This window comes from Cydia fagiglandana, chromosome Z (assembly GCF_963556715.1).
Source record: "Cydia fagiglandana chromosome Z, ilCydFagi1.1, whole genome shotgun sequence".
In the NCBI taxonomy this organism is placed as follows: Eukaryota; Metazoa; Arthropoda; class Insecta; order Lepidoptera; family Tortricidae; genus Cydia; species Cydia fagiglandana.
The window spans coordinates 13,060,112-13,072,811 of NC_085959.1; the positions used below are offsets into that span (position 1 = coordinate 13,060,112).

The following is a 12,700-nucleotide window of genomic DNA, read 5'->3' on the forward strand; positions in this document are numbered from 1 at the left end:
TCATCATCATCATCATCTCAGCCTTTTATAGACGTCCACCGCTGAACATAGGCCTCCCCCTTAACACACCCTTAACAAATAACACTACTGCTTGATTTTTGCAGGCAACGGATACAGTCTAGAATGCAGAATGCTAATAGAGTCTGACCAAGAAAAGTCTGCAGCGGATTTGATTGCCCACGATACGTCACAACTTCATAGAAGTTAGTTACGTTTAAAATATCGCTTGCACTGCGTGGGCTATCAAATCCGCTGCAGACTTTTCTTGGTCAGAATCTACCAATAGGAAGGTATTCAGTCTTAGAGCATTTAGTAACTGGACACGCCTTGTCTGTCATTCTCTGTACAAAACAGTCTGCCGATTTTTGCGGGGGAGGGACACGTCAAATGTATGGCTATTTATACGTAAAGTGTATAAAAGTTTGCACAATTATGCAAGGTTTTCGGAAGAGGGGTAAGCTCTTAAAGGCGACTTCAGTTATTAAATACTCTAAGTATTCAGTTTTATTCGTGAGAAATCGAGTTCAGAACATTGTAGTTATTATTAAACAGGATGTATAATCACAGAAAGGTGCATGAACTGCACAAAAGGAACGTCAGAAATAGATTCCAAGCGTTGCTTCAATGCCATAATTGTTTTTCATAACATAATAATGAAAACTTACCTACGGTTCTAGCACGAATATGAGATTTAGTACAGTTTTACAGAATTATGAACTATGGGCCATATTTTTAAATAAGTTGGCTACACCCATATTGTAACATTTGACTGTACTAATGAACTTCAAAAATAAAATCATTATTAAAGGCGGCACACTGGTGGAATCCCGCCATAACACTTTCACCACTGAGCTACGGTCGTAGCGCTAAGTCGTAGCCGATAACATCGATTTCCCGGTATATAGCGAAAATGCTTCGTAGAGGCACAGAATAAATAATAGTACTAGGTACAGAAGACTCACTCTCTAACAAAATGCGTCTGTTACTATCAGCACAGATATGGCCGCTAGGTGGCGACAGCGCCACGCGCGGCTTATGGCTTTGCCCAAAATTGGGGTGGAACGGATGTACTTTTAGCTACCTGTAGCAAAGCGACCAAATCGCGGAGTGAGCCACGCCTGGTAGAAGTAAAACGATAAGCGCTGAATGGAATGGATGGGAACAGAGATGCACTTGTTTAGATTCGTTGGGTTTTAAAACAAAACGAGTATAGTAGTGTACCCTATGATGGGCGTGGAACCAGTAATGGGATAAAAAACCACAAATCCTGTAAAATAAGTGTCTAAAAGTAGTTTATAAACATTGCCTGTATATTATCATAAATAAGAGTCCTAGAGCTGTTTCAGTTTGAATTTTTATTAAATTTGGTTGTTTTTTAAGAAATTGGCGTCAACCCAAAAGTTGTCGTGTCACTGAAAAAAAATACCACTACGAATTCTTAACAACTTCGCTAAGAGAGGTGAGTTAATTTATTAAATTTTAATTAATTAATACTTGATGAAAACTGGAATGTGTTTTGTTAATTGCATTTACCATGAGATAAGGTATACAACATACTATGTTGTGACTCCACAGATGTAAAAAAAATAGTGGTATTTGCCCCAATCCCATTATAGGAGCTGTAAAACTGCATACCTCCTATAATGGGACAATTTACATAATGATGCTTGCCATGCCATCATTTCATGTTTAAACAATACAGAAGTAAATTTAGTTACGAAATATGTCAACCAGGAGGTATGCTCGGACTTCGGATAAATTAATATCGTTTTTTAGTGTGGGTCAAATCTTGGTAGCCGAGTTTGAGCCACTTTCCCGTTTTCCGATTGAATTGAAATTTTGTATTCGTAATTAAATATGCAAATCGGATGATAATGCAATATTATGATAACATGGACCAGATCTGATGACCTATTTCACTATTTTATACTGATAGAGCAGTGTCCATTACTGGGGGGCCCATTACTGGAGCTTTGGTGTCCATGACTGGAGAAAAATAGCATAGTTTTAATTTGTTAAGTATGTGGAAACTCATTGCAGTATCTTTGATACAACACGCCTGAAACATGAAAGACGGGTAGGACTTTCATCTTTCAATACGCTAAGCGGTAGACCATTCACATGTATTAGGGAAATATCACAAATACTCCAAATTCCCTCTTAAATGTCCCATGACTGGTGCTGTTACTATATAGGTACAATCCTATTCGTTTTAAAGGGGCCCACTGATTAACTGACGGTATCGGCCTGTGAGTTAGATCAAAATTTTGACAGTCCCGAACAACTGACAGGCCGACACCGTCCGGCAGACTGTTAATCAGTAAGCCCCTTAAAAGTTTAAAACTATTGATTCTCACTGCCAATTTTCTAGTACCGTAAAATGGGGTGAGTTGGGCGAAATTTGACTTTCAAACTTCGATAAAATTTTGGTGTACCCTTGTTTTGCCGACAAACTTTTCATCGAATATTATTTCATCGACAACGATTCATCGAAACGTTAGTACTAGTAATATTGTTTGGCTTTATTTTGTTTCATGTACTATTTATTTCAATTTTTCTTACTGCGTAGAAATACTATTCAACGAATATTACTTGATCGCTGATTCGTTTCAAATTATTTTAATTGGCACAACTACTAAACATTGCAATTCATTTGTTCGACGTATTTCTTTCATACATTTTTATATGTCGTTTGTATTTGAGTATGTATTTTATTTTGGGTAGTTCCATTTCTTAACTTTGACGATAAAGAGGAAAACCCACCTCACCCCGTAGTGCCTCGTATTTGGGGTGAGAGGGTTTTTCATACAAAGGTGATTTTGGAAGATTGTTGGATCGATTTTTTTTTATTATGCATATTACTATAGCCCCATTTTAAATTGGATTACATTATTTTTGTAGCAGTAGCCTAAAAATCCCTTCTCACCCTCCTCTCAAACCTTCTTTCCCCATTCATAACCCAACTCTCCCCGCGAAACCTACTCACCCCGTTTTACGGTAGGTAATTTTGTTTCTGTGAAATGGGGTCCTATCTATTTATGTAACAAGAATAACTTAACTACATAACTGGGCTGGAATAAAGGTTCCTTGCATTGTTGTACCTCGTATTGTCTATTGAATATCTCTTTAATAGTTGTCTACATTCATAAAATAAACTATCACCTTGCATGGCTTACATAAACGGATAGCGGGCATAATACTTTATGTCATGAGTACGCCCCTTTCTATGTTATCTGGGTTATTATTTAGGTACCTACACATTTGAATATAATTACAGATTGATTTATTGATTTAAGACATATTTGGTAGTAAAAGTGTCATTCATATAAAATACCAATAATACTTAGGTACTGAAGAGATTAAAAATCGTCGAGTAAATAAATAATCGGGCCGGAGCTTTCGGAGCTTTGTTTTCTATGGAAAGCATCACGAGATCATGTCATAGAAAAGGAAGCTCCGGCTCGGACATGGCCCGGTCTAACGTGAGTCATCTTTTACGTAGGTAGGTTTCATAAACTTTACTTTAATATAAAATCTTGACCTCATTACAAAGGCATAAAGTCCAAAATCTTGACCTTATTACAAAAGGCATAAAGTTAACAGTGTGGACGATGGTACTGAGTAGTTGTTTTTTTTTAACAGAGAAAACCCGCGGGAGGTCCGCAACAGGGCCGAAAAGCAGCGCCGCGACAAGCTCAACCAGAGTATCTACGAGCTCGCCTCGATGGTGCCGCCCGTAGTGGCTTCAAGCCGCAAGATCGACAAGACCGGCGTGCTGCGCCTCACCGCGCACTTCTTGAGATCTCATCAGTACGGTACGGACGCTTCTTACGTAAGCGAACAACTCGCGAACGCGGCGCGGCGGGCCCAAGGCGTTCGCGTTCGCAACTAGATCGCCCACGTAGGACACTTCTAGAGGTATCAAAGGATTTATTCACGCCGCGCCGCTTCGCTTCGCGTTCGCGTGTTGTTCGCCTACGTAGTACGCTGCGTAAACCTCATATTCATAAAACTTAGAAGTAACAGCAACAGGGCTAAGAAAAGATCAACGTGCTGCACTCTTCTTGAGGTGGCTTCGGTACGGTACGGACTGCCCTTTTTTTATGAAACTCTCGAAATATATGCAAAAGATCTGAACTCAGCGCTGTGAAAAAGCTAACTGCGCACTTTCTGAGGTCGCGTCAGTACGGTAAGGATAACCGAGTAAAAGTACTTCAGCTATTCTTGGCATTTAACATATAACCTATTTAAAATCTCAGGAAGGTTATTTTCACTAAAATATTAATAACTAACATAAATATTTTAAAATCAAAAAGTGCGAGATTACCAAGAAATTAAGATATGTTTACTTTAAATATCCTTTATGAAAACCCGACAAAGGTTTGTACGCAAATTTTCTGTGCCTTCTATAATTTTTGATTTTCATACAGACTCTCATAAAAAAATATCATATTTACCTACACAAGTTTATTAACTAGTATAACTAAACAACGTTTCCTAGCAAAACTGCAGATGAGCACTAAAATAAACATTAAAAAAAACTTGAAACTCCTTGTATACAACACCGGTAAAGACCGTTTTATTTTTCACATCACTCCCGTTGCTTTGTACTCCTGACGTGCTTCGATGCTCGAACAACCTTCCTGAATAGCTGAAAATGTACCTTGAATATCATGGCAACTTTTCTAACAATAACTTTTCTCAAAAATCGTGTTAGCTACCGCTTAACTTTATGATAGGCTTTATTCCGTACTGCTTTCCTATACCGGTAGGTACTCTTTCAGTAGTTCATTTAAGTGCAATAACTGATCGGTAAGTTAAAAGTTCACGAGATGAAATATCTACTGTAGGTGGTTATTTTGCACAGAGTTTGAAGATCAAGTCAAAGAAATAAACAAAAGTTTTATTAATTTTGAACTTTACTGTGTTGATATAAATACCAACATCACACCACAATAAAAAAGCAAACGCAATAAGCCAGTATTCTCCTAGAAAGGATTCGTGTTTTCAGGAACATACGAGTGATTTCGCGATCGAGCGACTTGTTATTCTGTGGTATTGAATCAACGATCCGACGCCATTATACATACCTACCGGGTGTGGTCGGTAACAGGAGCAAATTTTTCACAGAAAATAAAAGAGTCGCTTAACTTCAAACTCGGGTAAATCCATCTGTCAGATTATGCAATATTGGTATTAAGAAAAGATAGGTTATTACCTATAGGCCGCGTAGCCAAAATGCCAATCCCTTACGTTCCGTAGCGATCGAAACGCAACTCACTGTCGCACTAATATGGAAGAGTTGTAGAGAGACATAAATCTTTTTGTTGTCGAAGCGATAGCGATTGTAACCTTGGCTAGGCCGGCAGGTTAGATATTTGCTGAGAGGGTAGAATGTATTCACCCGAGTTTGAAGTTAAGCGACACAAATATTGACTTCTATTCAATGTTATTGACGTTACTTTTCACACTTCAAGCACAACAAAATTCGCAATACAAAGTTGTTGAACAAATGTTGGTCAATTTGAGAACTACAGCATACGGTTTAAATTATTGCTCCCGTTACAGGTAACACCCGGTATACTATATTAACACTGTATGCCGCGCTCGAATATCGTTTACTAAACTATTACATTATACTACTTGTAAGTTGCATAACAAACATAATTATGGCTATAGTAAGTTAGTGTGAGAGAACAAATAGAACTTATTAACAAGTATAAGACGATGTTGATAATAGATAATGTACCACCGTTATGGAATTCTCAAAGTTTATAATCTCATACTGTTGTTTTATATAATTTTCCTAGTACAATACAACGCTACCATATTCTATAAAACTTTATATTTGTTAGTAAATTGTAAATAATGTGATCGTTAATATATAAAATTTTAATTTACGTCTTATACGTTTTTGGACCCATATACCTACGCAGTAGTGATCTAGTTCCACTATATTAATTTGCAAATCTTCTAGTTTCACCACATTCCATTGTATAATTGTATATGCCGCGGAATATTACACCCATACCAATTACCCGAGTATCCGACCGAGTAGAGAAGCTGTGGCGAGTCCTGTGGCCGCTACTGGCCGAGGGACACCCTCCGCGGCAGGGTGCGCCGCAGCCGCGCCGCAGGTGTGATGTGATCCATCGTAATAGTATACTTATGGCAGGACGCAATTTATATTTATTGCATCAATTACTTTTCTCACTTATTATTAATTAGTGATAGATACTTAATTAACTAGTAAACAATAGTAAATAATAACGTTTTAGTTAATGGTTTCAGTTTTTTACTTCTATTTAAGTAGGTAATAATGTAAAGTGGAGTTTGATAGTTACTTTATAGAGTGCAAATAGTGCAATAGTCACGGAATAATAGTAAAGTAAAAGTATTTATTATATTTAATTATATTAGGTACCTGATATTAAGCAAATATACCTACATAGAAAATTATATTTTTAGGCATACCTTATAGGAAAAGTGTGTTTTATATAAATAGAAGGCCAATGAAAATTGAATCCAAGAGTTTAAGCAGCATGAAACACGTGACTGCCGGCATCGAGTTCGTACGAATTGTAAGAATCGGTCTGCAATCTTAGACCGCAGCGCCGTATCGCATTACTTAGTGTCTCATCGACATAAAATATTAAAATCCTATCGTGTACCGTCACATGATTATGAATACCAAGCACGTGGGCAGACATGCTTTTCGCATTTAGGGTGTCAACACATGCACCGAGCGACACGCCGCGCCGAGCCGACATCCTAATATATATTGTATTGCCTTCGCCAATTATATTCAAACGAAAGATGCGTCACTCTCATAGGCGAAACGGCAGCCGCGCTTTTGTAACTCATGTGACGCCGACCTAACCTTATCCAATGCTACTTTGTAATGTCATATTGTAGATAGGTTATGTACGTATTGTTTACCAATGTTCTAACAGTAAGGTTGTGCATGTGCATTAGTAATAGGAGTATTCAAATTATGTGCAAATTACAAATTAATGATTCCAAAGATGTTATGTACTTTATCCACCAATAAGAAGGATCTCCGGCCTTCGCATGAAATAGCTAATCTCGTGAAAAAGCTAAGCTACAGCATATTTCATTTTGTTATACACGTGACCACTTTACTCGTATGCCTTATACGGGTACAATAGAGTCGTCTTTCTATTATAAAGCGAGACCGAGACCGAGAAATAATCCTTTTACAACGTTATTAGGGTACCTAATGTGCAAATATAAGAAATCTATATTTTGGAACAAGTTAGGTACTAATGTACTTATAGCCTACTGGCATCCTACTGGTAACTGTAGCTTTTAATAGATGTTACTCGTAGCAACTAACTAGGGAACATTCAACCTTTCTCACGAAAATGTGAAGTGGGCGCCAAATAGTAAATAAATGTATAAATAAATAGCAATTTTAATGTAAAATAAAAATTTACGTGTGATAGTCACTTTCTCTTTGGCTTTGTCTGTTGATCAATTTTTGTACATGTACCTAATTGAAAATAATTTAGTTCATGTATTTGAGAAAAAACACGCTCAATAACTGAACACACGTCAATAAGTTCTCTAAAAGGACAATAAACAAAGAGTCACTGACTTGAAGTATGGTGTCAAGTACAATTGGTGAAAGCAAAATTGAGGTTTGCCAAAAAACATACGAAAGCACAAATACATAACAAAAATACAAATAGATAAGTTAAAGAATATACCATACAAGACCAACATTAAGTACCTAGACACTATATTTGAGATTTCTAGGTAGGTAAGTAAGTACGTGATTTTGTATTAATGTGAACCTGAACGATTTCAATCAATCACCTACCTGATTTTTTGCATCGCTAATTCAAAGTACGAGTACGCAATAAAAAAATACAATAGCTGGCGCGAATGGATGGAACGACTGTGTAATTATAGGCGTAGTAAATACAAATATTTACTACATCCTTTCATCCACTTTGCTGAAACGTTTTGTAAGGTAGATAGATCAGTGGCTTTCTATGAATAATTCTAGTTTTTAAGCACGATAAAAATCAATCGACTATAGCCAGATCTGAGGTGTTGTTGACACACCGTGGTCAATCACACAATAACTTTTCAGAAACCGTCTGTGTCGAGCAGTAGAGCGGCGAACGTCTTTTATAGCCCAACGGTTGACTTAAGTCCGCCATTTGTGCGGTTTTATGTGCAGTAAATAGAAATAAAAACCTATGTAAATATATACTTAAATTTGTATTATCTGATGTGTACCTTTAATATTATTATGTCAAAACTGTCAAAATTATATTGTGGGTATTCTATCTATTAGTGTGGGTACACACACACCTTTTAACCGCCATACATTTTTGATCGAGCGTGCTTGTGTCGCCACCGACAGTAATCGTACCACGCAGAGTAAGGTTGGCATAGTTACGGGAGTTATAAATGTGCTGTAAAAACCAAATCAGATCTTTGTCTTATTTATCAGACTGTGGCGAAATGAGCTGGATATGTAATATCTTATATATCAGACTCTGGCGGTTAAAGGGTTAATATACTTACTATACTCAAATTTTTTTCTATACTCTATAGTCTTTGGTGAAATCGTAATTGTCAAAAACGTTTAGGTTTTTCTTATCACTTATCACTCTTATCAGCCATTCATTTATGGTGCAGTCGATCCACATCTTTGATCCACATAGAATCGCCTAAGCTAACTACTTTGAATCGGCTTGAATACACCAAAGTGAAGGAGTGTCATTATAAACGTCATATTTCATATGAATTTGCCATTAATGATGGCATAGCCACACTATGTCATTGCAAATGACACACAGTGTTAGCTTGGTCCAACTATTTATTCTAACATAATTTATTAACGCAAAGAAAAAAAAATCAAAATTAACAATTACCTTGTAAAAGACGCTGGTTCGATCCCACATTAAAGAGGAGTTTTACAGAATTTTAAAAAAGATGGCCTTTTAAAAATATCGTACCTAGTTTAACCTAACTAGTTTCAAACGTTTCGATTGTACGAGTATATAATGTACTCAAAACTTGGCACTGCAGCGCCACCTACGTTCAGCTGGGCGATCGTAGTAGTGAGTATTACATATATTCTTTGGATCGTAGCTTTACTGAATGCTATCTATTAATTTACAGTATTCGGTGAGACGATTGGTCGTGCGCCCACCGAGATCAACAGCGCATCTGCACAAGCGCTGTTGCAGTTTTTCAACGGATTCTTACTCACTACCACATACAAGGGAATCGTAGTAGTCGTGTCCCAAAATGTGCAGCAGTATCTTGGATATACTGAGGTATGTATCAATTAAATATAGGTACCTATAAATGCATGTGAAACTTCGCTACCCCGTCGTCTGATGGCTCCTCTACACAATGGCCAAGCGCCGGCCACTCCAAGGGACGCATTTATGCGTTAGAGGGAGCAAGTAATATTGCTATCTCATTCTACCGCATGGCTCCATGGTCCCTTGGAGTGGCCGGCGTTGACCCATCGTGTAGAGGAGCCAATGACATCGTGTTTATATCTCCGCCCCGCCATGCCACGCGTGACTATACGAGGACGAAACTTACATAGTGACATCAAAATCAAAATGATGTCAGTCGATCGGGCATCTCGTTCATATATAATTACATAAGAATAACCAATTCTTGGACACCATTCGGCGGTTCGTGGTGTCGGCCGCCATTACTGCTGCTCTAGCTATCCTCCAGTGCATCATGAATTCATACTTTGTATTATGAAATATTTTCCTGTATTTCACTTCTCCAATAAATAAAAATATATACATACCTATACATGTATGGACAAGAACGAGTGAAATGTATGCGCGACTGACATCATTTAGATGTCAGAATGTAAGTTTGAATTGACCTACCGTTCTTTCGAAAACCTACTGTTTACTTCCACAACTTTCAACTGATTTTCCAATGTCAATTGCAGCTGATATGCGTATAGTATTTAACTGTATTAATTAGACAGGGATGGTTATTCTATTACGCGGGTTAGATACTGCCGCGGCGCGCCGTTAAATCCAAGCGCTTAGCTTAGCAGCTTAAAGGCTGTTTCATTACGAGTAACATATGTTTAGGTACTCGCCGTATCCTACGGGTCACGCTAAAAAATTCTCAGGCTCATTGTGTGATTTTTTGCCGACAGTTGGAACTCCTCGGCCAGAACTTATTCACAATCACTCACAAGGACGACCACAAGACACTTCTCTACCAATTAAAGCCCAGGAGCCAAATCTTGGGGCCCAACGGGGAACTTCTGATCCCTGATCGGCCGGACGGGAAATCACTGGTGGCCAAAGCATTGGCTGGCGAGAAAAGGCGATTCGTCTTAAGGTACGCACAAGTCGCACAACCGCCTCCAGGTTTCGGTATTTGGCCCCTTGGCCACGAGTCCGAAGTTCTAAGTTCCCCGGCTAGACGGAATGCCTAAATCCATTACTCCACGTTAAAAAAAGGTTTCTGATACCCGGCCAATGGAAACCAGCCATAGCGAACGAATCCAAATAAGAATGACGAGTCATTCTCGACTTTTAAAATGTGAGTCAACGTTTATATATATTTAATAATATGATATTTGCCAGAATAATAATATTAAATTTAAAAAATACTAATACTTAAATCTGTGCATTAAACAACTAACAGTGATAGAGTTTAGGCCAGCCGTAATTCAATATTAACTAATGACTTCATACCGGTTATTGCTTAAAATAACCATACAATCAATTATAAAGTAGATAGGTACCTTATTTTAACGGCATACCTGACGATTATAACCAAATGCTTTAGCAAATTGTTCTGCAATGACACGTGGACCATTTCATGGCTCTACAGCGTAGTTTGTTTGTTAAACATGAAAATTGTTGTTGGGTAATAAATCAACTTTTACTATAAAAGTTTTCAGACAAACAAAACGCGTTTCACATATACCGGTTACATTGTGAAGTAGATCGACCAGCTGTAAACTGACCTTTCGTAATTGGGTACTTTCCTATACTCTATATAAATTATTTCACACCGTGCACAAAATAAATCACCAGATAATTATTACAAAAACATAGATTTATAATTAATAAATCGGATGGAAGTATAAAAAGTAGGTGAGTTGACTGTGACGTCACTACACAAGTTTTCATATAAATTCCATATTAGCAAATCGTTTTGACAGTTCTAAAAAAGAATGAAAGTAGCCAATTATAGTGTTTGATATTTACATCGTTGGACTTAGACAACACAAATGATTGAACAATGACTGATAATTTTTGTTAATATCTTATGGTAACATTCCATTTCTAACCGCAGCTGCACTACTGGTACTGAAGGCGTCGCTGTCATTGTCAATTTCCATAGTAAAATTGACAGTAGTGCAGCTGTCGTTGGAAATGGGATGTCACCCTTACACTCTGAACGCGATACTCGGTTACTATAGTAGTAGCGGTTGACCAAAATCAGCTGCAAATGGTGTTAAAGGTATGAAAATCGGCACGATTAATCTTTAGGCCATTTGAATCAATTTGACCCGTAGCACCAAAAAATAAAAACAAACGGAAAGGAGTTATGACGTCATCTTTTTTTGTATGGAAAAATAAAAAAAAATGTTTAGAAACCTATCGTGTATGGAATTAAATGAAAGGGCGTTTTGAGCCGGTTCTAAAAATATATCACATTATTATATTTCCGTCACTTGCATTCAATTGAAATAAAAATAATTTTCAAAACATACCAAGTTTGGGCTCCTCCAGATACGAAACCGTTGAATTATTTTTTTCAAAATATACCTCAAGTAATACCCAATATCCTCATATCTAACCCCAAGAAATTAATTTTGAAAATATTTAGTTTTAGTATTATTATTTAAATGTTTATTATTACAAATTGTAATCTATCAATCCATCAATGAAACGGCCTCCTAGCCTAGTCGATAGTGACCCTGCCTATGAAGCAAGAGGTCCCAGGTTCGAATCCTGGTAAGGGCATTTATTTGTGTGTTCATCATCATCATCACACAAATAAATGCCCATATACAAATATATACAAGCCCTGGTAAGGGCATTTATTTGTGTGATGATGATGATGAACACACAAATAAATGCCCTTACCAGGATTCGGACCTGGGACTGCCTGCTTCATAGGCAGGGTCACTATTGACTAGGCTAAGAGGCCATTTCATTGATAGATTGATAGATCACAATTTGTAATAATAAAAAAAATTAAAATAATACTAAAACTAAATATTTTCGAAATTAATTTCTTGGGGTTAGATATGAGGATATTGGGTATTACTTGAGGTATATTTTGAAAAAAATTATTCAACGGTTTCGTATCTGGAGGAGCCCAAACTTGGTATGTTTTGAAAGTTATTTTTATTTTAATTGAATGCAAGTGACGGAAATATAATAATGTGATATATTTTTAGAACCGGCTCAAAATGCCCTTTCATTTAATACCACACACGATAGGTTTCTGAACATTTTTTTTTATTTTTCCATACAAAAAAAGATGACGTCATAACTCCTTTCCGTTTGTTTTTATTTTTTGGTGCTACGGGTCAAATTGATTCAAATGGCCTAAAGATTAATCGTGCCGATTTTCATACCTTTAACACCATTTGCAGCTGATTCCCGAATTTCAGGTTGTACCGCTATCGCTACTAGATGGCTTGAGTAGT

At 37.2% G+C, this 12,700-nt stretch overlaps 1 protein-coding gene across 2 annotated transcripts in view; it reads left to right on the forward strand.

The window, feature by feature from the left end:
• LOC134678671 (neuronal PAS domain-containing protein 2-like) overlaps positions 1 to 12,700 on the forward strand; it is a 69,533-nt gene that overhangs the window by 40,833 nt on the left and 16,000 nt on the right. For both annotated transcript variants that reach the window (XM_063537318.1, XM_063537317.1), the window contains exons 2-4: positions 3,643 to 3,815; positions 9,160 to 9,317; positions 10,181 to 10,368. In XM_063537318.1, the coding sequence (XP_063393388.1) occupies positions 3,643 to 3,815; positions 9,160 to 9,317; positions 10,181 to 10,368 (519 nt within the window). The remainder of the gene's footprint in view (positions 1 to 3,642; positions 3,816 to 9,159; positions 9,318 to 10,180; positions 10,369 to 12,700) is intronic.